At 49.2% G+C, this 27,146-nt stretch overlaps 1 protein-coding gene across 4 annotated transcripts; it reads right to left on the reverse strand.

Annotated features, from left to right (window-relative positions):
- Positions 1–465: 465 nt before the first annotated feature.
- Positions 466–26,642, reverse strand: ap2a1 (adaptor related protein complex 2 subunit alpha 1). 4 transcript variants are annotated; one of them, XR_010326727.1, is made up of 22 exons: positions 25,716–26,642; positions 23,125–23,336; positions 21,452–21,645; positions 20,720–20,849; positions 19,399–19,500; positions 18,029–18,288; positions 17,374–17,542; positions 15,993–16,130; positions 15,293–15,475; positions 13,294–13,391; positions 12,361–12,592; positions 11,496–11,702; positions 10,549–10,703; positions 9,083–9,133; positions 7,171–7,253; positions 6,419–6,509; positions 5,512–5,634; positions 4,789–4,905; positions 4,464–4,533; positions 3,666–3,800; positions 675–2,866; positions 466–615 (listed from the first exon to the last, which is right to left on the reverse strand). XR_010326727.1 is itself a non-coding variant. In XM_064315633.1 (22 exons), exons 1-22 carry the CDS (start codon positions 25,780–25,782, stop codon positions 2,789–2,791), a joined length of 2,958 nt encoding a protein of 985 aa, XP_064171703.1. In that variant the 5' UTR covers positions 25,783–26,642; the 3' UTR covers positions 466–2,788. The 4 variants fall into 4 exon arrangements, 3 of the variants coding, with proteins under 3 accessions (XP_064171703.1, XP_064171701.1, XP_064171702.1); XM_064315633.1 differs by adding an exon at positions 10,049–10,111 and having other exon boundaries at positions 466–2,866; XM_064315631.1 differs by having other exon boundaries at positions 466–2,866.
- Between the last annotated feature and the right edge of the window lie 504 nt (positions 26,643–27,146).

A 27,146-nucleotide genomic window follows, 5' to 3' on the forward strand; every position in this document is an offset into this window, starting at 1 on the left:
ATAAATTATGGCTAAATATTTTATTCGAAAATGTACATATGTATGTTTGGGACAAAGGCATTTATTTATTTGGCTCTGTGCTCCACAATTTTTGATTTTTGTGATAAACAAATCACATGTGGATAAAGTGCAGATTTTCTGCTTTTATTAAAACCAAATCCGTGTATGACTGGAATCAGGCTCCTGTCTTTTTGTCTTTTGTATTTTAGTTACTCATCCCACTGCTCAGTGTACACGGAACATCAGTATTATATAAAAATTGATTATTTTTTGAACATTTGAAATACATTCCATGAAACAAATGTCCAAATAGACTGCTCACAAAGCACTGTCGGCACTATTTAGGCAAGTGGGGAGATTAAGGGAATGTTTTCTTCAGCGTGCTGTAGATATACACTAATGTGCAACAAACAAAACAACAAAAGTTAAAGGAAAACGAAAACGAAAAAAAATAGTAGGACAGAATCAAGTGGATATATGTATACTTTTACTTTCACATTCTCAGTACAGAGGAATCTATTCTAACACAAGTGTCTGACAGATTTTAAACCGATTCGCTGGGTCATGTTGCTAGATACTGCATAGACACACACACACACACACACACAACACATACTGACACACAACATGCACACATACTGACACACAACACACACGCGCACACGCACACACACACACAACACATACTGACACACAACACACACGCACGCACACACACACACAACACACAGACACACATGCAGGCGCACGCGACGACACCGACTCCTTATCTAAAAATGAGAACGTCCCAGTTGAACCAGGCCACTCAGACATGCGCGATGACAGCGAACTCCTGAAACGGCTAACATGACGATGCCTCTCAATACTTCATTGTGTTTGAATATGATGCGGACGCACACGCACGCGGGCGGGCGCACGCACTCGACCCGCCCGACGTCGGTTCCGAAAGGCGGGACCCGAGTCGACGTGCTCCCTGTTGCCGTGGGCGACGACTGGCGGCGGAAGTGGCCCAGTGCTCAGCTTTCGATACCCATGAGACCGAGCTGGGCACACCCTTCTGCTGCACAAGACCAACCCAGGGGTCACGTGACGGGGTTAGCACAGCCACGATGTCACCTTACCCGTAGAGAACCGAGATGGGCTCCACCCATCACGCCAACAAGCAATAGAAAAACACCTTCTTGGTGGATACTTTCTTGCTGCTGGCAATTCCCACAGGAATCCAGGAAGTGTAGCCACGAAGTATCCGCCAATCACTGTCCACATTGTTCAGCAGGTTGTCACCAACGCACTTCTTGACTGGTGGTGCTCCTCTCTGCGTTCTACAAACAGGGTGACATAACAGCCACACTGCCCCCATTACATTAAGCCTGTACCAACCATAAAACTCAGGTCTGTGGAGGTTAAATATCCACTGGCTCCACCAAAAGTAGAGTGCTGCTCACTCGGGTCTTTGGGAGCAGCCGAGAACAGGAGAGCGACCGTCTCCTGTCGGCGTGCCAGACGGTATCTCAGCGCTGAGGACGTGTGTGTGTGCAGGGGCGAGCGAGAGAAACTCTCACCTCCCCTGCTTTTCAGTCGAAACGTTTTTCAGCGCACGCAAGGTGCGCTTAACACTGCAAATTGGCTTTCGTAAAGGGAATGTTCTACTATATACCATATTAAAAGTAAATAAAACACACCATTAGAGTTACAAATAGACAAGTACTACAAAAAAAAAAAAAAGGTTATACCATAAATTGTAATTACGCGTTTTTTTTTCTTCTTTCTATGTAGCTCTGTGCGTTGCCGCTGCCGTTAATGTGATCGTGATGATCGCTTACATCAGTCTTCAACCTGAAACAACGCTACGGACGTCTGGACAAATAATATGCGAGAGTGAGGGGCGGGGTCTGAGTGCAGACACTTAAGACCAGGGCGAAGGAAAGATAATCCTGGAGTAAAGATAATCCAGGAGTGAACTTGCTGCAGGAATGAGAAACCATCAAGAAAATACCAGACTCACAGAATTACTCAAGCAAAGACTCAGAGCTTTAAAAGGCAGTGCACCAGGAAGTGTAAGGTGAATCTCTGAAGCTCCATAGGGTATCTCCAAGTGCATTGGCCACAGGGGCTGTGAAGCAGAAGGGGTTTGTGGGGAATGTAGTCTTCCAGAGAGTAACATACAAAACTGACAGTTCACACGGATAAGTGCATATGCAGATACGCGTTTGTGCATGTGGCTAGGGGTGTGTGTGTGTGTGTGTGTGTCTGTGTACAGACACGTTTGAGTGGTCATACGTCTCATAAATCTCCCAGGAATAGTTTCTGCATTGAGGTGTCAGAGGTGATAGTGTATAAAGATTATAAAGATGGACGCCGATGTTGCCGTATCCTTCCCCCCCCCACCCCGCCACCCCCCCACTCCTCCTCCTGCTGCGAGCCGAATGTCAGTACAGTACGTACAGGGCGGGGGGCGTGAGGCGCAAACAGAGCCGAACAGAGCGGAGAGAGAAGTCGCCGCGCTCTTCGACGCACTTCGCCCGAACGAAACGCACGCACGCACGCACACATACATACAGGTAAACACCGATAAAAACAATAATCGTAGCGGTAATAATAATAATAACGATAATCCGGACGATGATAATGACATTGACAGAGCCGTCGCAGGGAACGACCGCTCCCTCTTTCCCTTATGTGAGCGCCGTCCGAAGCTCTCGCCGTTTGTTTCTCGTCGCTCGCCGTGTTCGGGGAGGCGGGGGGTGGGGGGGGGGGGTGGCAGGGGGTGGGGGTGGGTGGGGAGCTTCTAGAACTGCTCCGCTAGCAGCTCGCAGAGTCGCTTGGAGACGGTGTCCTTACTGCTGCGGAGAGTCAGCCGGAACATCTGCGGGAGGAGGGGGGGGGGGGGGACAGGGGGCGGAGTCACTCCACAGCGCGCACAAGGAGCATTACAGACTTTCCAGAACATTCCTGGGATTCCCAAACTCAATAGCACAATATTTTGCTTCCATTTCCAGATTTCACAGTTCAGACTTTCACATAAAATAAACCTTGTCTGGAGTCCGGGTTTTAACTGTGATAATTCCAATGATTTAAATATTTACACTTTACTTAATAGCTGCACTGCAGCACATAAAAGGAGTTGGATGTAGGGAGTGAAAAGGTCACTATTTTAAGTGGGGGAGCTCACCACATGGGGTGGGAGAGTTTAGGGAAGTCCTGGGGAGTGTTTCACGAAGCTGGATGACTGCGCCGAGCAAAAACCCGAAGCAGCTCTTTTTGCTTCAGTCCATGCTCCGGATTTGGGAGGGTTCCGGGTCTTAGTCGGTGCAGTTATCCAGCCAGCCCAGTAATCCAGCTTTCTGAACCAAGGCCCTGGTCTACCACACGGGCCGCTGGGGGGCGTGGACACTGAGGATGGAGCAACGCTACTCTGGGCACTACTGTAATGCCAACGAGGTGCTGGCACAAGGGGGTGGGCTCTCGGGGGAGTGGGGGGGGGTACTCAAGGGGGGAGTGGGGGGGGCTGTGTTTTACCTGAACATCAGGCTTTGGTTGCATCAGGCGCAGAGAGACAGACAGGTATAGGTGAGACGGGGATGCAGTGAGCCAGACAGGCGTGCGTGCGTGCGTGCGTGCGTGCGTGCGTGCGTGCGTGCGTGCGGGCGAGCGTGTGCAGCTACCTGGGCCTGTGCGTTGGGCTCCAGCCGGAGCAGACAGCCCACCTGCTGGGCCTTAGTCTGAATGACTCCAGCGCACACAAAGTTCTCCGGGTTCGGGTCCACATTCTCCAGCAGGGCACAGCCCAACCCCAGCAACTAGAGCACAGAGAGACCCACAGTCACGGCACCAAGATTACACTTCACCATTCACCCTCTACCTACACTGATTACACTTCACCTGAACCATTCACCCTCTACCTGCACTGATTACACTTCACGTGAACCATTCACCCTCTGCCTGCACTGATTACACTTCACCTGAACCATTCACCCTCTGCCTGCACTGATTACACTTCACCAGAATCATTCACCCTCTACCTGCACTGATTACACTTCACCTGAACCGTTATTCTGCCACTCTGTGTTACTCTGACGCTCTCAGTGTGTTATTCTGACGCTCTCAGTGTTACTGTGATGCTCTCAGTGTGTTACTCTGACGCTCTCAGTGTGTTACTGTGATGCTCTCAGTGTGTTACTGTGACGCTCTCAGTGTGTTCCTGTGACGCTCTCAGTGTGTTCCTGTGACACTCTCAGTGTGTTACTGTGATGCTCTCAGTGTGTAATTCTGACGCTCTCAGTGTGTGATTCTGACGCTCTCATGTGTTACTGTGACGTTCTCAGTGTGTACTCTGACGCTCTCAGTGTGTGATTCTGACACTCTCAGTGTGATTCTGACGCTCTCAGTGTTATTCTGACGCTCTCAGTGTTATTCTGACGCTCTCAGTGTGTTGGGGCTCTCCTGTAGAGGCTGTGCAGTACCTTGGCTTTAAGCAGCTCTGTGTCCATGCCGTTGACGGCCTTGAAGATCTTCTGTGCTTCCTGCTGAGGGCTGGAATGAAAGATAACTTTCAGTGATTCCTCTATGACACACATACACACACGCACACACGTACACACACACCCCCCCACACCCCCACATACACACACATGCACACACATACACACGCACATACACACACACCCCCACTACACACACACACGCCCCCCCACTCACACACACCCACACAGACACAAACACACACACACACACAGACACATACACGCGCACATTACAGGCATTTCTTTTCCGCACACAATGACTTACAGGCTCAGTTGTTTCCAGCGCTGAAAGAAGTCTTGAGAAGGCATCTCAGTGGGCTGAAAGAACTTGTTGATGGTGACCGGAAGTTTGAGTGTTATGTTCTGCAGCGCTCCGCCATATCTAACAAAGAGAGGATTCAGACATACACACACACAGTCTGAACAGGCCAGCGGACATGCTCCAGCATTTACACAGTACACATCATACACATCCACCTCACAGAGCAGAGACACAAACACAGGCAGGGAACTGTGTGTGCACGTATGTGTGTGTGTGTGTGCGTACACGCGTGTGCACATGTGTGTGCGCACGTGTGTGTGTGTGTGCGTGCGTGTGTGTGCACGTGTGTGTGTGTGTGTTTGTGTGTGTGTACGTGCGTGTGTGTGCGTTTGTGTGCGTGCGTGTGTGTGTGTGTACGTGCGTGTGTTTGTGCGTGTGTGAGTGTGCGTGTTTGTACGTGCATGTGTGTGAGTGTGCGTGTTTGTGCGTGTGTGAGTGTGTGTGTTTGTGCGTGTGTGAGTGTGCGTGTTTGTACGTGTGTGGTGTGTGTGTGTGCGTGCGTGTTTGTGCGTGTGTGAGTGTGCGTGTTTGTGCGTGTGTGAGTTTGCGTGTTTGTGCGTGTTTGTGTGTGTGTGCGTGTGTGAGTGTGCGTGTTTGTACGTGCGTGTGTATGTGTGTGTGTGTGTGTGTGCGTGCGTGTTTGTGCGTGTGGGCGTCTGGCGGTACCTGAACTTGATGTTGAGCAGTGGGGCCTCACTGAAGTCAGTTAGACACTCGATGTTGATGACCTGCTGCACCTGCGCTCCTCCCTCCACTAGGGGCTCCACTGGCTTGGTCTGCATATTGAGCTGTGAAGAGGGCCCAGTCAAGGCCCACAGAACTCTACACAACCACGAGCGTCGCTTAACTCAGGAGGGGACTGGAACGATGTCAAATAAACAGCTGCCGACACACAGCAGTGCTGCGATAACGCCTCACAGAAGCACACTGAGCAGACAGCAGATGTCAAATGTCACTGCCACATTACACTTTAAAACTACGCACTGAAGTGCTTTCTGGGACATGTAGTAAAAAAACACTACCAAAGTTCTTTATACTGACCACAGAACCATATTAAAACAACATAGAGCAGATCCACAGATTGAAGAACAATAAACTGAATAAAACTCAATGTAGAAGTGAAATAGGAAATTAGTATGAGAAGTAGGCTTTATCTTATTTCATTATTTAAATGATGTTCATTTTTCTTTTTTTTTGTATAGGGCAGTTGAATCTTTGGCATGTGTGTTGTGGGTTGAACACTGCATTTGAAAAAAAAAAACAGCAATAAAAAAAAATGTATCAACCGCATTGAGGTGTAAGATCACGTGTGATTAAAATGTTCTTAACTGAACATTCTAATGCTGATGTAACAATCACTACTGAGTTCTAGAACACTAACTTGGAATTTTGAAGAAACATTCTAAAAAAAAACATACTCTTTAAAGGGTTAAAAATCATAGATCCATCTGCTAATGACCTCATACAGTGCTTATGTTGAACAGCACAGAGCAGTCCTCGCAGTACAGACCTCCCCGACAGACAGGCAAATCAGCAGGGGGGCGTGTGCCCGGGACACAGCACGCAAAGGATATGAGCCTGCAGCTCCCCCGGGCAGCTGACCACCGTACAGAAACTGGCAAACTGCACCGACGTCTTATTGCCGTAGAAAAGATACATCCTCCCTGGGGGGTGGACAGACAGACAGACAGACAGAGGGTCAGTACAGAGAGCGTACATACACTGACCACACCTCACACAGTCACTACGGATTACAATCCTGTAGTACAACCCTGCAAAGAATACGTCACACTACCATTCTTTAGGGAAGGGTGGAGGCTGTTTATACAATGACATCAACTACACAACTATGCAGAACAATGAGACCATGCACTGCACAGGGTTCCCACTCAAATCGGGATATATTTTCCAAGACTTCGAGGAGATTTTAAAGATAAATGTAAAGTTTTAAAGGGGTTTATTTACAGTGTAAGAGTCAGGACTACTTTGGGCTACAGGGCTACTTTTGAAAGGTGAAACTATAGTTTGAGGCTCGTTACCGCAAAATAATTTCACCAATACGCGTCTGTAAACGCATCTCAAATGGCACACGCAGTTTCGTTGGTGTGATTAATGTATCAATCCAGTGAGCTCTCCAGTTACTAAGAGCTGCAAACACCAACGCGAAGGATTTGTTTTTAAAAATGGCCAGTTCTCCCGGTCTTTTCAGACAGAGGGACGTTAAATGCGATGCTCGGCCACGCCACCAGGGGGCGAGGCGCGGGTTAACCCCTCGCTGCCCGGCGGGGTCCCAGTGGCCGGCCGGGTCGCGGGGAGCAGACTGACCCAGGTTCTGCCGATACTCGGACTTGATCCCGATCTGCAGCAGCTGGTTCTCGAACAGGACCCCGTTGTTCTTGCACACGAACCTGGCAGGAGGAGGAGGAGGAGGAGGAGGAGGACCGGAGACGAGCCGGGAGAAAACACACAAAAGGACAAAGGCGTTTAGTTTAGCGCACATTAAGGATGAAGGTTTTCGATCCTCCTCCTTCAAACGGGGCCATTTTCAGGCTCGATACTGACAGCTTCAGTATCGAGCTAACATCCTCATCAGCGTCTCCCAGCGCATCGGAACACAAAAATCTGGCGTCTGATACGAAAATGAAACCCTCTCTGACCCGTGGGCCGCCATTTTGCATGATTTCGCTCAACTGAAAAAAAACAGTTACGGAGTTTTATCCAGTTATATTTCTCAAGAGGAACGAGCTCCGGCATTTTCTGTCTTTTGTGAACGTTTAGTAAAATGTCAGCCGTCACTACAATGCAGGCAGAGCGCGGGAGACAAACAAATAAATGAGTGGAGTGGAGGGAAAGAAAAAAAAGACTGGAAGTGCATCACAGACTAAATTGCAGTCAGGTTAACATGGTGTTAGACTAACGCAGTGTTATGAACTAAAGTAGTGTTACAGACACAGTGTTACAGACTAGCGCAGTGTTACAGACACAGTGTTACAGGTTAACACGGCATTAGACTAACGCAATGTTATGAACTAATGCAGTGTTAGACTGACCCAGTGTTAGACTAACGCAGTGTTATGAACTAATGCAGTGTTACAGACACAGTGTTACAGGCTAACGCAGTTTTACAGACTAGCGCCGTGTAACAGACACAGTGTTAAAGGCTAACGCAGTGTTACAGACTAGCGCAGTGTTACAGACACAGTGTTACAGACTAGCGCAGTGTTACAGACACAGTGTTACAGACTAGCGCAGTGTTACAGACACAGTGTAACAGACTAGCGCAGTGTTACAGGCTAACGCAGTGTTACAGGCTAGCGCAGTGTTACAGACTAGCGCAGTGTAACAGACTAGCGCAGTGTTACAGACTAACGCACTGTTACACACACAGTGTTAAAGGCTAACACAGTGTTACAGACTAGCGCAGTGTAACAGACTAACGCACTGTTACAGACTAACGCAGTGTTACAGACTAGCGCAGTGTTACAGACTAGCGCAGTGTTACAGGCTAGCGCAGTGTTACAGGCTAGCGCAGTGTTACAGACTAGCGCAGTGTTACAGGCTAGCGCAGTGTTACAGACTAGCGCAGTGTTACAGACTAACGCACTGTTACACACACAGTGTTAAAGGCTAACACAGTGTTACAGACTAGCGCAGTGTAACAGACTAACGCACTGTTACAGACTAACGCAGTGTAACAGACACAGTGTTACAGGCTAACGCAGTGTAACAGACTAGCGCAGTGTTACAGACACAGTGTTACAGGCTAACGAAGTGTTACAGACATAGTGTTACAGGCTAACGCAGTGTTACAGACACAGTGTTACAGGCTAACGAAGTGTTACAGACACAGTGTTACAGGCTAACGCAGTGTTACAGACTAGCGCAGTGTTACAGACGCAGTGTTACAGGCTAACGCAGTGTTACAGACTAGCGCAGTGTTACAGGCTAACGCAGTGTTACATACTAGCGCAGTGTTACAGGCTAACGCAGTGTTACAGGCTAATGAAGTGTTACAGGCTAACGCAGTGTTACAGACTAGCGCAGTGTTACAGGCTAACGCAGTGTTACATACTAGCGCAGTGTTACAGGCTAACGCAGTGTTACAGGCTAATGAAGTGTTACAGGCTAACGCAGTGTTACAGACTAGCGCAGTGTTACAGGCTAACGCAGCGTTACAGAGTAACGCAGTGTAACAGACCAACGCACTGTTACAGACACAGGCAGAGGAAGCTCTTACTTGCTGAGAAGCTCGTTTGACTCAGGCAGAGGCGGGGCAGAATCTTCAGAGCTGAGGAGGAGCAGGAAGGAGGGAGGGAACAGAATGGAGGAGAGGGAAGTAACAGCAGCGAGAGAGAGAGAGAGAGAGAGAACGAGGCAAGAGATGAGAAGTTGGAGATGAAAGGGAAGGAAAATGAGCAGGGATTCAGGGGAAAAGCAGAAGTGTAATGAAGTGAGAGTGAGAAGAGAAAGTATGTGTGTGTGTGTGTGTGTGTGTGTGTGTGGTGTGTGTGCGCGTGTTTGTGTGTGTGCACGTGTGTGGGTGGATGTGTGTGAGTGTGTGTGCGTGGGTGGATGTGTGTGAGCGTGTGTGTGTGAGTGTGTGTGTGTGTGTGTGTGCATGTGGATGTGTGTGAGTGTGTGTGCATGGGTGGATGTGTGTGTGTGTGTGTGTGTGTGAGCGTGTGTGTATGTGTGTGTGTGTGCAGGTGGATGTGTGCGTGTGTGTGTTGGGTCAGTGTAAGAGTGTAATGTTGAGTGAAATTCGAGGGGAAACGAAATGGGAGACAAAAATAGAGAAAGGATGTGGTTAGTATGTGGAGTCCAGCCAAAATCAGAAACAGCTTGCTACATTGACCTACACGATTAAACACAAAACATGATGATTTAAAAGGTTAAGAAAAGCAAGAATGCTAATTATTTACATAAAAAAGATAAAAATCCACATGCCCTACCAGCAGCATTTACCGACCCCTACTTTAAAATCACTACTCTCAGGCTTGCATCAGAAGGTCTCAAAATTATGTCTTCTTTTAAATGAATTTGTAGCTGTATAGAGAAGTTCTTTTTGCCCACAAAATGATTAAGACCAGCTCCAAACGATTCGCAACTTGCAATGGCCCTAATTGAGCCAAAACTGTCAGCAGTACACTGTGGCATTGCTGCCATTTTATCTGCGTGATATAGTCTAACCCTGGCCCCTTACTCCGATTCACCGGGAGCCTCGACCAATAGGGAGTCAGGGCTCTCAGTGGGAGGTTCCAGATCTCTGCCAAGCGTCCAATCGCAATCGAGGACGAGCGAGACACAGAGAAGCCCGGCACAGAGAGAGAAACGGGAGAGAGAGAAATCGCAAGAGAAACAGACAGAGTCACGTGACACGGCAATAATACGGGAGACAATCATATCACACAAATATGAAGAGGAGAAAAATCTAAAAAAAAGAAAACACACAAGGAAGAGAAGCTTGGCAAAGATGGACAGGGCAAGGACAGGGCAACAGGCAGAAAAAAACCAACAACAGTAACAGGAAAGCTTCTGAACTGATTTAAATCTTACTCAACACACACGTCCACACGAATTCAGTTACACAAGCGTCATAGCACACTACCAAACAACAGAGGGGGCTGGAATTCACTTTTTTTTTTGTTACATTTTGCTTCAGTTTCAGTAAAAACAGGGGGGGGGCACGACACCCAGGCTAACCTGAGGAAGCCTTCGTCGTTCACCCCAGAGGAGGCAGCCGCCGGTCCCGCCTCTGAAAACACATCGACCAATAGGCTGCCGGCGCCGGGAGCCGCCGAGCCAATGGCAGCGGCGGGACGCAGGCCCAGCAGGTCTGCTGAGGGGGACGGAGTGGACTGGGAAGGGGAGGAGAGGAAGAGAGAGAAACGACGGTCAGCGTTTTTCTCTTTCCCTATGTTAGGCCCCGTAACCACAAAGATGGTGAATGACACGACAAGATGCGAATGTCCATTCGGATGCCGACGAAGAACGGAGTGCCCAACTTCATGGGCAAAGCAAGTGAGCAAATAACGTTCACGTATTTACGTCTACATTAATATTAAAAAAAAACACAGGCATTAAGCAAAACAGGCTTTCAGAAATCGACATTCAGAGTTATCAATCGATCCAAAGAAACATTCTGAACAACTGTTGAACTGACTTCATAAATGTGCAAACGTGGTTGTTTGGTCTGTAAGCGTCTTCTCTGTTGTGATGTTTTTGTGTGGACCCCAGGAAAGGTAGCTGATGTTCTGCATCAGCTAACGGGGATCCTAATAAAATCCCAACCACGTGGAACACATTTTTCCACTCCATTTGCTTATTATGCCTTAGCATTTCCTTCAGAGTATTCTTTTGACCACCTTCAGCATTACAATTAATTACATTTTTAAATACAAGTCATTTAGTCATTGAGCAAAAAAAAAAAAAAAAAAAGAAATCTAATAATTCCCCATTTAGAAGATAACACCACTTCCTCCGCATGATTCCGTAGTGCCCATTCAGCAGGGAACATCACTTCCTGTCCGCACAATTCCGTCCTTCCTGCCGACAGAAAGTCTCCCCTGGTCGGTGCTCTCGACCTTGCCCCTGGCTCCACCCCCCCGCCACACACTGACCCCCCCCCTCCCGTCCCCCCGGTGACTCACGGCGTTGGACAGGGCGGCGGTGGAGGCGTCGCCCACGCGGTCGGCTCCCCCGTTGAGCTCGCCGGCGGCGCCGGCCCCGCCCCCCTCCCTCTTCCCGTCCTCCAGCTCGGACACGGACACGGCCCCGGGGCCCTTCTTCTTCTTCAGCTTGGCCAGGATGGACGACTCCCTCTCCGGGAAGGGCGGCATCTCCTCCAGGACCGTGGCCTGGGGGGGGGAAGGGGGGGGGGGCACACGCCTACAACTCAGATCTGAAACTAAACACCCCACCCTCCTTTAAAGGGGGGGGGGACACACCTCACCTCCTTAAGCCATAATCTATAAGACTACGCATTCAGCTCCTAATAACAATGTTATTACCTTCTATTATTATGATATATCGCTTATTGCGTTGTAGATTTTGAACATTAGGAGTTAAGTAGCTTGTATAACGTAGAATGTGCCTGGTCAGTGGGTTTTCGCCCAGAAAGGCGTGTGGCTGCAGCATTACACTGATTTATAATCAAGGTCTAAAGACTCAAGGTTGATTAGTAGAATCGGGTACTGTGTGCAAACTCACACACGCCTCAAACAGTATATACGAGCAGATTAGGTCAATTTGAACTTAAACTAAGGCTCCAGTGCTGGCAGGGAATACACTGGAGTCATCTCGAGGCTCATGCTTCTCCTAGAGACGCGACTGCTGAGGTGTGACGCGTCGTTTCAGACCGAGATAATGCACGCGATTGGAAACTCACGCGGAGGAAAGATATGTTATTCTAGGTCTAAAGGTTAGAGTCTCAGTTAGCAACTGCATGTCTTTGGACAAGAAACAGAATGGAATAAGCAGCAGCGCAGCACAGCGTAAGGCTGAGACGGGGCGCACCAGGACGTCGGTGCTGGCGATGGAGGACAGCTTGAGGTACTCCACGGCCCTCTGCTGCAGCTCCACGTCCGAGTTGCGGATCTGGCTGTCCGAGCGCAGCACCTCCTGGATGGTGGGCTTGGTCTCGGGGAACAGGTTGATGAACTTGATGTAGGCGGAGAGCAGGAGGGCCCGGGTGGGCACCGAGCACAGGTGGAACTTGGAGTGCAGCAGGTTAAACTGCACCAGGGGACTGAGGGGAGGGAGGGAGGAAGGGAGAGGAGAGGGGAGAGGGGTAGGGGAGAGAGGGGAGGGGGAGAAGGGGGGGGAGAGAGGGAGGAGGAAGGGAGGGAGAGGAAGGAGAGAGAGAGTGAAGGAGAGGAGGGAGGGAGAGAGAGGGGGAGAGAGGGGATAGGAGGAGAGAGGAGGAGGGAGGGAGGAAAGTGAGGAGGGTGAGGGAGAAGGAGAAAAGGAGAGAGAGGGAGAGACGAGAGAGGGGAGAAGGCAGAGAAAGAAGAGGAAGAAGGAGAGGCAGAGGGGAAAGGGAGGCGGAGGGGCAGAGGTGAGGGAGGACAGAGGGGACAGAGAGAGAGGTGGAGAGGGGAAGAGAAAGGGAAAGAGAGGGAGAGAGAAGGGGGTCACAGAGAATGCATGTAATAAGCACACACAAAATATCAACACTGGCGCCAGACAAGAAGTTAATCATAAAGAGAGAAATATCTGGACCAAAAGTGAATTTACAAGCTGCCCCACAGAAAAAGAGCATGGCTGCCAGGTAGCTCTTCCTAAGGACATACGAAAACAAGAGCATATCCTGTACACATTCAACGCGAGCACAGCTTTTGACATTTTAACATGCTGGATGACGTATCAGACACACAGGAAATCTGGTGGTGAGGGATACGGCAGCCGGGAGGGCCGCTCCGAGCCCGGGCCGCAGCGCCAGCGCCTCACCTGGAGCGCGGGTCGCCCGCGATGAGGTTGCCAAACTCGCCCAGGATGTACCCGCCCACTTTGACCATGTTCTCATGGCAGGCTGGGGCCTGGAGGGCCTGAGAGAGACAGAGCGAGAGCACAGTCACTCACACACACACACACACACACACACACACAGTGGTCTGCTATCCTAGAGCAACATCACTCACACACACACACACTGCAATCTGCTATCCTAGAGCAACATCACTCACACACACACACACACACACACACACTGTGGTCTGCTATCCTAGAGCAACATCACTCACACACACACACACACACACACTGTGGTCTGCTATCCTAGAGCAACATCACTCACACACACACACACTGCAATCTGCTATCCTAGAGCAACATCACTCACACACACACACACACACACACACACTGTGGTCTGCTATCCTAGAGCAACATCACTCACACACACACACACACTGTGGTCTGCCATCCTAGAGCAACATCACTCACACACACACACACACACACGCACGCACACACACACTGCAGTCTGTTATCCTAACATCACACTCATACTCACACACACTGCAGTCTGCTATCCCAGAGCTTCTTAAACTACAGGGAGGGACCCAGAACAGGTCACAGGAGTGTATGAGGTTGTAGTCCACTAGGCTACGCTAGTATGTGTATTTGGCGGGTCGCAAGAAAGGTACTTCATTTCCACAGTGGGGCCCAATCTTAAAAGGTCCTTTTTAAAAGTTACTTTCTCCGCATTTCCGTACGTTACGTACGTTAAACATAAACTAATCTCACATCTGAACATACATCGGGGTTCATTTTAATAAGGTAAATGTAAATGCTCTTGAAGTGGATCGCGGGTTTCAGAAAGTAATGCCGATCAGCGATTCTGCTGCAGATTTACCAAGACCCTGAGGAGGGGCCCGGTGCGTGAGGTAGTGTATAACTGTGCGTCAGGAACAAGCACCTTACGGGGACACACCAGCCTAAAACACCGGCTTTTTAATATGTAAGGTCACACCTTAATAATCACTTACAGAGCTAATTTATAAGGATGTCATAGAGAATACTTCAACCCACATAAAATAGAAGTAAAGGCCATCCACCCCCCAAAACAACGACGTCACCCGGGTGTAACACCTCCCCTTTCCGCCATTTTAGAGAACGGTACAGAGTATTCTCTCCCCGCTTAATGATAAAAAGAGGACTTGTGCCCAATGACGTTATCGATTCCGTGAGGTGGTCTACAGAAGCGGGGCCCAAAGGAAAACAGCCTCTGTTTACTGTGCTGACGGGGAGTCTGCAAGGGTGGGGCGACATAGCTCAGGAGGTAAGAGCGGTTGTCTGGCAGTCGGAGGGTTGCCGGTTCAAACCCCACCCTGGGCGTGTCGAAGTGTCCTAGAGCAAGACACCTAACCCCTAACTGCTCTGGCGAATGAGAGGCATCAATTGTAAAGCGCTTTGGATAAAAGCGCTATATAAATGCAGCCCATTTACCATTTACCAGGGTCTGATAAAGGGACGGCTCTCAGTTGCAAAACATCCTACTGGATCGGCGTTATGCAAAATTTAGGTTCTCCATAATACAGCGCAGTCATTTTTGTTGTATTGTTAGAAAGCCGATGTCATGGGGAACAAGTAGGCGTGTCTCAGCTACGTAGGTTAGCCCGGTGTGATACGCTTACAGAGGTGGCGCTAGCAGGATTCATCGCCGTGCTGTTTTTTCATGATTGCGCCTTTATTTAATAAATTTCAAATAATTTTAATTAAGAGTTTTCCCTTGTATAAAAGGAGAGAAGTCCAATCGTTCAGGGAGACTCATCGACGTGGTCTCCTGCACGACGCTTTTCACGCATCGCGTGTTGTCATTATTACTGAACACACCGAACAGTAAACTGCAGAGTGAGTTAACACGCTAAATTCTGATTTCGGACGGAGGGCCCCTTCTCAGCGCGCCCGCGATTTAAAGTGGGGGAGGGGTCCCGCGGGCTCGAACCTCGAACACGGTCTTGGCGGCGTAGCCCTGCACGTCGTCCCGGTTGATGACGATCTGGATGACCCGGTACCAGACCTCCTCGCTCACGTAGTCCCCGGCGATGCGGATCAGGTTGAGGATGGTGTCCACGTACCAGGAGTAGTCCACCGCGTACTTCTCCGCCAGGACGGCCACCTTCAGCACCTGCGCAAGGACGGGCATACTTACTGAACACTGGGGCCAACCGAACGCCCCGCTGAGCTAAGCAGCCCAAAAACAAGGAACGTTACTGGACGCCGGGCTGACCGAACACCCAACTGAGAAAAACAGCCAATGGACATGTACGTTACTGAACATCGCGCTAACTCGACGCCTCACAGGGCAAAAACAGCCAAGGACAAGTCTGGGGAGCTCGACATTTATCAGTGAGGGACTGAACATTTGCAGTGTGCGGAACAGACTGCACACACTGACAGACAAACAAGGAATGGAGGGTAAAAACAGATCAATGGAAGGCAAACAAGAAAGGGAAGGAATAAGTGAACAAACATGTTTGATTTAGGTCTCGCAATGATGCCATACGTTGTATACAAGCCTGACTTTGACAACCCTTTATATGCCAAAAACACTGAAATTTTAACTGAAAGAGAGAGCGAATGACAGAGGGAGAAGAGGAGGAGGAGAGAGGGAGACGGAGGCAGAGGGGCCGGGGGGGACGTACCATCTCCTCCCGGATGGAGTAGTCGGCCGTCTCCAGGTAGCTGAGCATCTCGGCCACGATCTGCTTGGAGTTGCTGCGGTCGCACATGGCGTACAGCAGGTCGGCCGCGCGCTGGCGCACGCTCACGTCCCGCTCCGTCTGCAACGGGCACGTTCAGGCTCAGCACCGCACCACACCGCCCGCGCTCAGGCTCAACACCGCACCGCACCGCCCGCGCTCAGGCTCAACACCGCACCGCCCGCGCTCAGGCTCAGCACCGCACCGCCCGCGCTCAGGCTCAGCACCGCACCGCCCACGCTCAGGCTCAACACCGCACCGCACCGCCCGCGCTCAGGCTCAGCACCGCACGCTCGGGCTGAACACCGCACGCTCAGGCTCAACACCACACCGCACTTACCACAGACAAAACTGGGGACTGCGGACAAGAGCCCTCATAAGAGTGGTGTGTAACCATGAGAGTCAGCGCGGTGTGTAACTGTGTATAAGACTGAGCGCAGGTGTGTAACTGTGTATAAGACTGAGCGCAGGTGTGTAACTGTGTATAAGAGTGAGCGCAGGTGTGTAACTGTGTATAAGAGGGAGCGCAGGTGTGTAACTGTGTGTAAGAGTGAGCGCGGGTGTGTAACTGTGTATAAGAGGGAGCACAGGTGTGTAACTGTGTATAAGAGAGAGCGCAGGTGTGTAACTGTGTATAACAGTCAGCACAGGTGTGTAACTGTGTGTAAGAGTGAGCGCAGGTGTGTAACTGTGTATAAGAGGGAGTGCAGGTGTGTAGCTGTGTATAAGAGTGAGCGCAAGGGTGTAACTGTGTGTAAGAGTGAGCGCAGGTGTGTAACTGTGTATAAGAGTGAGCGCAGGTGTGTAACTGTATAAGAGTCAGCACAGGTGTGTAACTGTGTGTAAGAGTGAGCGCAGGTGTGTAACTCTGTATAAGAGGGAGCACAGGTGTGTAACTGTGTATAAGAGAGAGCGTAGGTGTGTAACTGTGTATAAGAGTGAGCGCAGGTGTGTAACTGTGTGTAAGAGTGAGAGCAGGTTTGTAACTGTGTATAAGAGGGAGCGCAGGTTTGTAACTGTGTATAAGAGGGAGCGCGGGTGTGCAACTGTGTGTAAGAGTGAGTACAGGTGTGTAACTGTGTATAAGACTGAGTGCAGGTGTGTAACTGTGTATAAGACTGAGCGCAGGTGTGTAAGTGTGTATAAGACTGAGCGCAGGTTTGTAACTGTGTATAAGACTGAGCGCAGGTGTGTAACTGTGTATAAGACTGAGCGCAGGTGTGTAACTGTGTATAAGAGTGAGCGCAGGTGTGTAACGGTGTATAAGAGTGAGCGCAGGTGTGTAACTGTGTATAAGAGTGAGCGCAGGTGTGCAAACGCGTACCTTGAGCGCGTTGATGACGGTCTCGATGTGTGTTTTGACGGCCTCGTGGGAGAACTCGGAGCTGGCCAGCGTGCACATGCTCTCCAGGGCCAGGTAGCGCAGGTTAGTCTCGCGGTGCTGCAGGAACTGGCCCAGCTGGTTACAGGCCCGCACCAGCAGGTTGGGTTCACTGCACACAGAGAGGGAGAGGAGGACCAGGTGGGCATTCAGACACCGTAGAACATCCACACATTCTCCATATCACATCCGCACATTCACCATATCACATCCACACATTCACATATCACATCCACAATGATACCATATCACATCAACATAGACACCATTTCACATCCAGGCACCATACCACATCCACACAGACAGCATATCACGTCCACAAGACCAAGGAAGGCATTGTAGTTATCCAAAAGTAAGTCTCATCCTGTTTAAGACCCTTTGCAATCACATTTTTTAATTCAGCCACAAGCCAAAATTATGTTTTGATGTAAAGTACACACGTTGTTTCAAATGTGAAACCTGGAGGTCTAAAACTAATCGCGTTTCACAGCCCAATTTTGGGACGCCCTCCAGACAACCGACAGCAGAAGTGCCACCTCAGGGATCTGGTGGCAGACGTTTGTCATCCAAATAAAAGTCGAGTCGCAACAGACGTTACCTGTCGTAGTGTATGATGAGGGAGATGGCCTCAAACAGAATGGCGTTCTTGGCGTTGGAGTGCTGGACCTTCTTGGACTTGGGCGGCTCCTGGGCCTTGTTGAGGATGGTCTCTAGGCACTCCACCAGTCTGCCCTTCACGGCGCCATCTTCTGGCGGGGGGTAGCACTGCAGCAACCTCAGCAGCTTGCAGGACAGCCAGGGGGCGGGGACAAAGTAGTAGGTGTAGTCCTGGAGGTCCGTGGAGGCCGAGGACACAATCTGAGGGAGAGAACGAGGAAGGGGCTCACGCACTCCGCAAGCACACCGTTTCAACACTACAGCAGCCCTAAGACAGTGTAGAGGAGACCACAAGTACCAAAACTCCACCAAGCTGCACTAACACTGAGGTTATACTGTAAGAGAACACATGAAACTCCATATAGTTAACTGCTCACAGAGAAACCATATTTCTTTTTTTCATCACTGTTGTATTTACACACAGTTACAGTTCTATCATGGGTCTTGATATGGTGGCTGAGGATACTGGGGAAAATTCATCAAATAGATACAGCACTAATATCAAAAGGTCTCCGTTTTTAAATAAACGGGAGAGAACTGGAAGCCTGACAACCAGGAGGAATGGCGCTGCCGTTAACAGTCTGCAGACAGCTAATTGCTAGTATGCACGTTATGCAAATACAACGGGGTAGGCTCCACAAAATTACTTATGCTACACCTATATGCTATTAAATATCCCTCTAAGCTTTCAGTGGGGTTCTGTAGGCCCATACAGGCAAGTGGCAGGTGGAGCTGTGGTGAAAGGAGAGGAGGGGGGCCTGGTGATAGAATTCTGAAGCGACCCCCCATGGGTGACGGAACCTCCCTGACCAATAGCACGCGTTGCCACCATCAGACAAAGCCGAGTCTGAAGGCAAGCTAATATTAGGCCTGCCTGGATGCGATCAATACGTCTCTTTGAACGCTTGGAAATTAACTCATAAAGAAATACGCTCGCTCAAACCTGGCAACTTTAATCCGCAATGTTCTTCAGATCAATTCACTGACTGATAAAATTAACAGACTAAAATTTTATTGGCGGTTAAGAGTTAACATCCCTCTCAATTAATCATAACAGTCAATAAAGTTTTTTCGCAACCCCTTTGTGACTAAACCAGAATGTTGTGTTGGAGAAAACTACATTCTTGTTGCTAAGAATTAAATTGTGTTTTGAGATGCGAGGGTTTTTTGTGGGATGCCAATGACACCATCGTCGCAATGATTGGCGGATGTCGGACCGCGGGCCTGAGGGAGAGGCCGGAAGCGGAAGCCCCGCCCTGTTCGGCGGCGCACTAGCGCCCCCGTGGGGACGCTCGGGGACGTGCGGCTCACCCTGCTCAGCCGCGACACGGCCAGCGACACGCAGGTCTTGAACTCGTCGGGATTCTTCTGGCTCAGGCAGGTGATGAGGGAGATTGCCGCGGTAACCACCCCCTGGGGAGAGATAGGGACGTTAATCAGCACGCGCAGGTCCCGCCTCACACTGTGGGCTACCGTCATGCGTACAGCCCCCGACAACCACAGTCACAGGCATTTTCACAGCAGTCATTTAGAGAACAAGCAGAAAACAGGACGACTGGGAAAGGCCGGCCCTGAACCCCAAAAAAACCAGCAAGAGAGAAGAAACCAAAAAAACATCAAATGGAAAACCACCATCGTTCTGCCACCTGCAGCAGGAGGGCTGCAGCTGCAGTGCATGCGTTCCCCCATGCACTTCCCCTCATGCGCTTCCTCCCATGCGCTTCCCCCCTGCACTCCACTGACTATTTTACACCCTACGGGCCACACATGGTACTAAAACAACTCAGCAACAGTCACGGGAGAGGTGTACATTTCTCTTAACTTGGCAGCCAAAATAGCCAGGTGTAAATCACCTGGTCGTTTCAGAGGAGATTAAGTAGCACACTAACCCAATGCTCCCGCCCTACGCTTAGAGGGACCAATCAGGGGGACTTACTGCTGTGGACTTCCCACGGCAGCCGGCCAATCACAGCCCGGGCTAGATCCTACAGGTCCAAGCCTGCAGTACCAACTCAGCCCATGAGCAATCACACTTCAACTAATGCAGTGCAGTGACAATATTTATGACCATCTCGGAGCTTCTCAGTTGTACTATTGTGATACGAATACAGAACATGTCAAGGATAGGTGCTCCCATGACATATTAATTGCGCCATATGGGAGGGTAGTCTTCAGTGCTAAATGCAACGGGTCGTGAATCAGAGGTATTAAGTAGGCACAGCTAGGCCAATGCTTCCCGCCCATCGTCTAGGGCTGGGCTTATGCGTGGCTCCACTAGGCACGCGCTATCAGCGCTGGGCTAGTGCCGCACTCTATGGTGGCAGCCAGTGTATTGGCGTATTCTAGGTTCTAAGCTCTATGGTGACAGATGGTGAATTCTAGGCATTGCACTCTATGGTGGTAACTGGTGTATTGGTGTATTCTAGGTGCTGCGCTCTAAGGTGGCAGTTGGTCTATAGTTGTATTCTAGGTGCTGCGCTCTATGCTGGCAGCTGGTGTAAGGTGTATTCTAGGTGCTGCACTCTGTGGTGACAGCAGGTGTATGGGTGTATTCTAGGTGCTGCGCTCTATGGTGGCACATGGTGTATTCTAGGCATTGCGCTCTATGGTGGCAGCTGGTGTATTCTCTCACCATATGCTGGTCATTGAGAAGGTGCACCACTCTGGAGGTCCACTCGCCCATCAGCACCAGGTCAGGGGAGGTCTTGTACAACCGCAGCAGACACAGGGCGGCAGACTGCTTCACGCTGTCCATCGTGTCCCTGTCAATCACACAGTTACTCACCTACGCACTGCACCTTCCACCGCTACATACAGGCTTAGCACAGCAGGCACACATCAGTAAGCATGAACTACTCTACCAACTGCTGCTACATTTAGTTTAAGAAATCAAATGCTACTCCCAACAATTCTTCCACATATCAAGCTCTTTAGATTTGTTTGGTGGCACAAATTAATTCAGCGCAGAATTAAGTCTTGACCTGAATAAGGATTTAATTTTTTTTTAAACAAAACATGGCAGAAATGTTACATGGAATGGACTCTTAACTACAGTAGAACCTCTGGAGACAGAGTGGAACCTCCTAACTACAGAAGAACCTCTGGAGACACAGAGGAACCTCCTAACCACAGTAGAACCTCAGGAGACAGAGTGGAACCTCCTAACTACAGTAGAACCTCAGGAGACAGTGTGGAAACTCCTAACTACAGTAGAACCTCAGGAGACAGAGTAGAACTTCCTAACTACAGTAGAACCTCTGGAGACAGCAGAACTTTCTCACAACAGAAGAACCTCTGGTTGAGTGGAACCTCCTAGCTACTGGCTCAGCCAGTGAACACGGACGTACGGACGCACGCGACTCACCCCGCCACCAGGATGCGGGGGATCTCCCCGGCGAAGGCCTCCGCCATCTCCCTGCTGCCCACGTTGGCGATGCAGTGGAGTGCCAGGCACATGAAGGTGGGGTTCCGGCTGGCCAGGTCGTTCTTGATGGCGTTGTTTATCAAGCGGATCAGCTCGCTGTTGCTGTTGACTAGCACAGAGATGAACAGGTATCCCTGGTGAGAGAGAGGGAGGGAGAGAGAGAGAGAGAGAGACAGACAGAGAGAGACAGAGAGAGAGGGAGAGAGAGAGTACAATTAGAAACACAGCGTATGGTCCACTCGTCTGGCAGTGTGAGTGAAATGGAGGAGGGGTATAAACTCCACTGCAGACTGCACGCGGAGGGAAGACATGCAGAACTGCTACACGAACAGCAGCAACGTTTGGCCACTCCATCACCACAGAGGGGAACAAACTACATACTACTATAAATCCATCGAAACAAACCAGGAGTCCATTTGCCTTTGGTGTTTACGCGACTATTTCACCTGAATCACAGTTTGGTTCAATGTTATCACCATTAGTAGTAGTATTAGTATCACTATATCATAGGCATCACAAGGCAAGCCCGTTAAATTTCACTTGAAATAAAGAAAACATGGTTCCCGCTGAACACGTGCAATTCAAACTCTGCATAATTTTTTTCCCACTTATTTCCAAGTTCAGTTTTATTGCCGAGTCATTTTTTTCCCCGTGGAACTGAGCTACATCTAACATGACGGCGTGCGGGAAATTCTTTTTCAGACATATTACTATAAAACCACAACGTGCTGACATGAACACAGAACACAGACATGCTCAGTTGGCCCCGAGCCCCAGTCTTCAGTAGCTCTCCACGATGCGCTCAACAGTAAGCTGGATACCCTGATAACAATATCAGGAAACTGACATTGGCCAGACCCGAGTGTGAATTACTCAGCAAGATATTTTTCGCGCGCAATTAAAAGAAAAACTGATATTTGTCAGCAGTGTAGTATAATGGGTAAGGAGCTGGTCTTGTAACCTAGTGTAGTATAATGGGTAAGGAGCTGGTCTTGTAACCTAAAATGTAGTATAATGGGTAAGGAGCTGGTCTTGTAACCTAAAATGTAGTATAATGGGTAAGGAGCTGGTCTTGTAACCTAAAAGTTACAGGTTCGATTCCCGGGTCGGAAACTGCCGTCGTATCCTTGAGCAAGGTACTTAACCTGCACAATTAAGTATGTATCCAGCTGTGTAACTGGATACTATATAAGTGCTGTGTAAAATGTTGTGTAAGTCGCTCTGGATAAGAGCATCTGCGAAAGGCCTGTAATGTAATGGGAAGCTATCTAGGACTTTTCCTAGGATAATGCGAAACGCAAGCACATTCTGGGAGGAGTGTTTTCGCGGATTTGTAAAGATATCCCAGGACTGTGGGAACTGTGAGAGAAAGGGGGTTACATGCAATGCCAGCGTATTTCCGTGCGCCGTTTTCGACGCTCAGAGTAATTACAGCCTTCAAAACGAACAGCGACAAAACACGCAAAGACGCTGCTGTCATGCCAACGGACGAGAGGGGTGAGCACGGGGAACGGTGGGGCGAGGACGGCGGGCGAAGCAGCGGGTGGGGGTGGGGGGTGGGGGGGGGTTGCGGGCGTGACCAGGCGGGGCTAGGAGGGGCCGGCCGCACTCACAATCTGCTTCTCCGTGTACTTGTTGGAGCTGAGCAGGTTGACGGCCTCCATGTGGCCGAAGTCGATGTCGTGGCCCAGCAGGAAGATGAAGAGCAGCTTGCAGACATACTTCTTCTTGCTGTAACCGTCCAGCGCCTTGTCCCCTTTGAACTTGGAGCGGATGTTGGCCAGCTCCTTATTGATGCGTTTGATCTCCGCCTCTTTGCTCTTACCTGGGGAGGGGGGGTGGGGGCGGGGAGGAAAGAGAGAGGAAGAGAACACACTAAGTACATGGATGAAGAAGTGCTCCACAGCCAAAAAGAGAAAAGGTGCAACGCCTCATCAACCACCCCTACGATCCCATCCCTGCACTGAAAATATGACCTTACAGAGACCATGGGTTATTCTCAGCATGAAACTGACAAATATAGACCAAACTGCGTTTCTGTAATGAAATGTCCTCAACAACCAATTCACAACAAGACAAAACAACACGTCTGGCCTTGAACAGTCTCTGTCAAACCTCAAGTAACTCGTTTCAAGTCATTGCACTACACTTTGTTTGGCAGACGCTTTTATCCAAAGCGATGTGCAATAAGTGCATACTGAAGGTCGTTGGAACTACTGCAGAGCAGAGGTCAGATAAGGTATAATACTCATAAAGTATCGGTTATCCTTAGCCATGAACAAGTCTAGTTCACACAGCAGGCATAGGCGAAGTCAGTAAAATTATGGCAAGTCAAACTGGAAGTGAGGCAATATAATAAAGAGCTACAACATCAAGATGAAGATACAAGCGCAACATAAAAGTGGCAGAAGCGCAAGATACAAGTGATAAGAGAGGGATACTAGACTGGGGGTAACCCTGTGGAGGAGTAGTGTTAACAGCTGGTCAAGGTACAGTCTGAAGAGACGCGCCTTCAGACCATGGCGAAAAATGGCCAGGGACCGAGTGGTTCGTAGAGGAATGGCGAGTTCGTCCCACTGCTGGGGAGAAGGGTGGAGGGGCGGAGAAGCTCCGTGGTCGGGACGAGCGAGCCCGTCCGCCCGGATGGCAGAAAGTGCAAGTCAACCCGGTGCAGCAGAGTGGAGTGGTCGAGCTGGTGTGTGGGGTTGAATCATGTCCTGTAGGTAGGAAGGGGCTGTCCTGTCGGCTGCAGTGTAGACCACAGTCAGGACCCTAATCCCTAATTTATCTTGAAAAACCTGTTTCAGCCAACCCAGATATGATATGAATTAGCCTTGTATTTATTCTCATGCCGAACCAGGAAAAGACTTCCAGCCCCTGACACTAATTTCCGAGCTTTCAGGCCTTTGGAAAAGTGGGGGGGCAGCTGGGTTTTGGACAGCGGGGGATGATGTGGAAGCCGTACAGGCCTGACGGTGCCAAACAGAGCACGGGAGAGGAAGGAAAAGGTGACAAAAGTGGGGGGGGGGGGGGTATGCGCGGGGAGGAAAGGGGGAGGCAGATGGACCCCAGCGCGTCACGTGCCTTAAAAACGGAATCTGCGAGTCAGCACCGGGGGATACGCGCGAGAGGAAGGAAAGATGCGGCAGGCATCGGGCGAGCGAAAGGAGACCTGAGGACAGGGGTAGGGCGGGGACACCAGGCTACGGGTGTAACTGTGACACGGTGCGCCAGCACCTGCATGCATTATGCATGCCGTTTGAACGCCAGCATGCCAACAAGCGCAAGATGACTTCCAGGAATTCACTGAATACAAATTAACGCTATAAGACACGCGCTCAACATGCCAGTGGAACTAGTCCGTGGCCCTGTAAGGCCACCACAAAAAAACCCATCATGTGACATATACTTCCACGGACTTCACCCCTCTTCTGTACATGTTGGCCGTGTTCCGTTTGTTCATAGGGTGCGCAATATAAACCCGTGCTCCAAGATACATACACCCGTGTTTATCCGTGGCTACACTTGGGATGTCTAAATAAGGGGTAATTTAACCCTCAATATCTCCCTGGCGAGCATCACCCTATGTTTGCTACATGTTAGTGTAAACAAGTGCACTGCATCACAGTTCCCCGGGACATTACTTAAACCTAGATTACATGGAAGACGAATGTGATGCTACGTTCACCTTAAGATAACCATTTCACCAACTCTCAAAAGTCACACGCACTGTGCCAACAACACGCGTTACGTCTTGATTCGTGATTCGGTTCAGATGGATTCTTTAGCGGCCTAGTCTACTATTACCATGCATCTGACATTACAACACCGCCCGAGCTCCGCACGGCCAATCGTCCTCTGCAGATAGCTAACGCTAGCTAGCGAACGTAGCAGTTAGTTAACACTACCCAGGTAGCGGTCTAGTAATTACACACAGTAACTTAACGCGCTGAATGGCTACGGTTAGCAGCCCTAGTTGAACATGCCATTGTCGAAGTCGCCAAATTTAGTTATTAATTTGTGTTTTTTAATAAGTGACTGTGAACATTAACGGTATACTCAGTAACGAAGGTATACAACGTTAATGCCATTGGAACATGATAAACGATTCACTGAAAACATGACAGGACACTTCCAAGCAAGCTATCTAACATTAATAAGCTCGCTAGCTAGTCTAGTTGAAAAACTAAATAGAGGCACTCACAATTCCGTATGTCCGAAATGAACACCGCTAATCCCCGCATTCCGTCTCCTTTCGACACAGCCGGCATTTTCGTCCGTTTGTCTCCACTCCAGTCACACACAAATGATGTTAACTAGCTAGTAATCTTACCAATTACCTATAGTTGTATTCCTATATAATGTGTTAGCTCGCCACGAAATATTATTTAGACAGCTAGTCTAACGCAACTATTTTGCTAACTTCAAAGCTGTATTGATTCTGGCGGTTGACAGTAACACTATTTAGCTAACGCCAAACCCAGCAAGGTAGTTAGCTATATGTCTAATTAGCACTGGCAAACGAAGTTTCGGCAGTGCCGACAAAATAGTTAGCTAGCTGACTTAGTTAGCTAGGAAGCTATCTATGCTAGCAGAATGTAGCCGGGGTTTCCGCTGATCATTCAATAGTATCGATAGCTACGTCACGTTTAACCAGTGCACTGCCTAACTGACCGTAAATGCACCAAGACAGGACAAAATATATCTGGCTAGCTAGCGAAGGCGACACGGGTAACGTTAACTAGATAACGTTAACTAATTCATGCGTTCCTAGCAGCAATATAGCAATGATCACGATGCACGATTAGTGAGTCATATATTAGCTGTTAGCTAACCTAGTATCATACGGTTACCTACTATTATGCTGATAGCTAGCTAGGCTAGCTAGCTGTCTATAATGTTGTAATACATCACCAAAATTCCACACAGCGAATAAAATAGTCCCGTTTTAATAAACTAAACTATTAAAATATGCTATTTTCTGATAAAACAGAAATATTTTCTATGTTGTCTCCAGCTACTATTTAGCAAGACAGCTAAGTGGCTAATATTTTAGTCAGTGAGAGAGAAAGTGTTCAAATAAGCTCGTGACCGACTGCGTCGCCAACACTCTTGCATCCGGCTCGCGGTGTCCGATGCGCTGCAACTCCAGCCTCCCAGCTGCACATATAAATGTGATTGGGTGAAAGATATGCGCCCATGACCATTTGTCGGTCGCTTCCAACTTGTTTTTGATATCACTCAAAACCACGAAGCGTTTGATTGGCTTGAGAGAGTTCATTACAGTTATTGTTATAAAAAAATGTCATTTTTATATTTTTGCGGTCACATGGCTGCGGACACTACAGCTGGAAGTGTATTACTCGGCTGTTCCAGTCTTCACGATTTACAGACCTGTATAGATCTTGTTCAGAAAAGTAGAAAGAGAAAAGTATGTAATAACTGACTTACCATTATCTAACATACATAGTCTTCGTTTGGTCACATCTTGGAAAGGAACTGTTTTCATATAATTTCCTAATTTCCTCTACAGATTGTTTGTTCAGCCTTACATATAGCCTACAGGTTATTATTTTCTTGGAGACATATCCGATATTTAGACGTGTCACTGCCGTAATTTGACGGGATACTATTG

This window comes from Anguilla rostrata, chromosome 17, assembly GCF_018555375.3.
Source record: "Anguilla rostrata isolate EN2019 chromosome 17, ASM1855537v3, whole genome shotgun sequence".
Taxonomy (NCBI): Eukaryota; Metazoa; Chordata; class Actinopteri; order Anguilliformes; family Anguillidae; genus Anguilla; species Anguilla rostrata.

Coding starts and splice junctions, on each gene's coding strand:
- ap2a1 (XM_064315633.1), bottom strand. CDS start 25,782: ATGCCGGCTGTGTCGAAAGGAGACGGAATGCGGGGATTAGCGGTGTTC. Junction 20,850..21,451: donor CCCCGCATCCTGGTGGCGGG/GTGAGTCGCGTG, acceptor TGTGATTGACAG/GGACACGATGGACAGCGTGA. Junction 10,704..11,495: donor CCGCCGCCCTGTCCAACGCC/GTGAGTCACCGG, acceptor TCCCCTTCCCAG/TCCACTCCGTCCCCCTCAGC.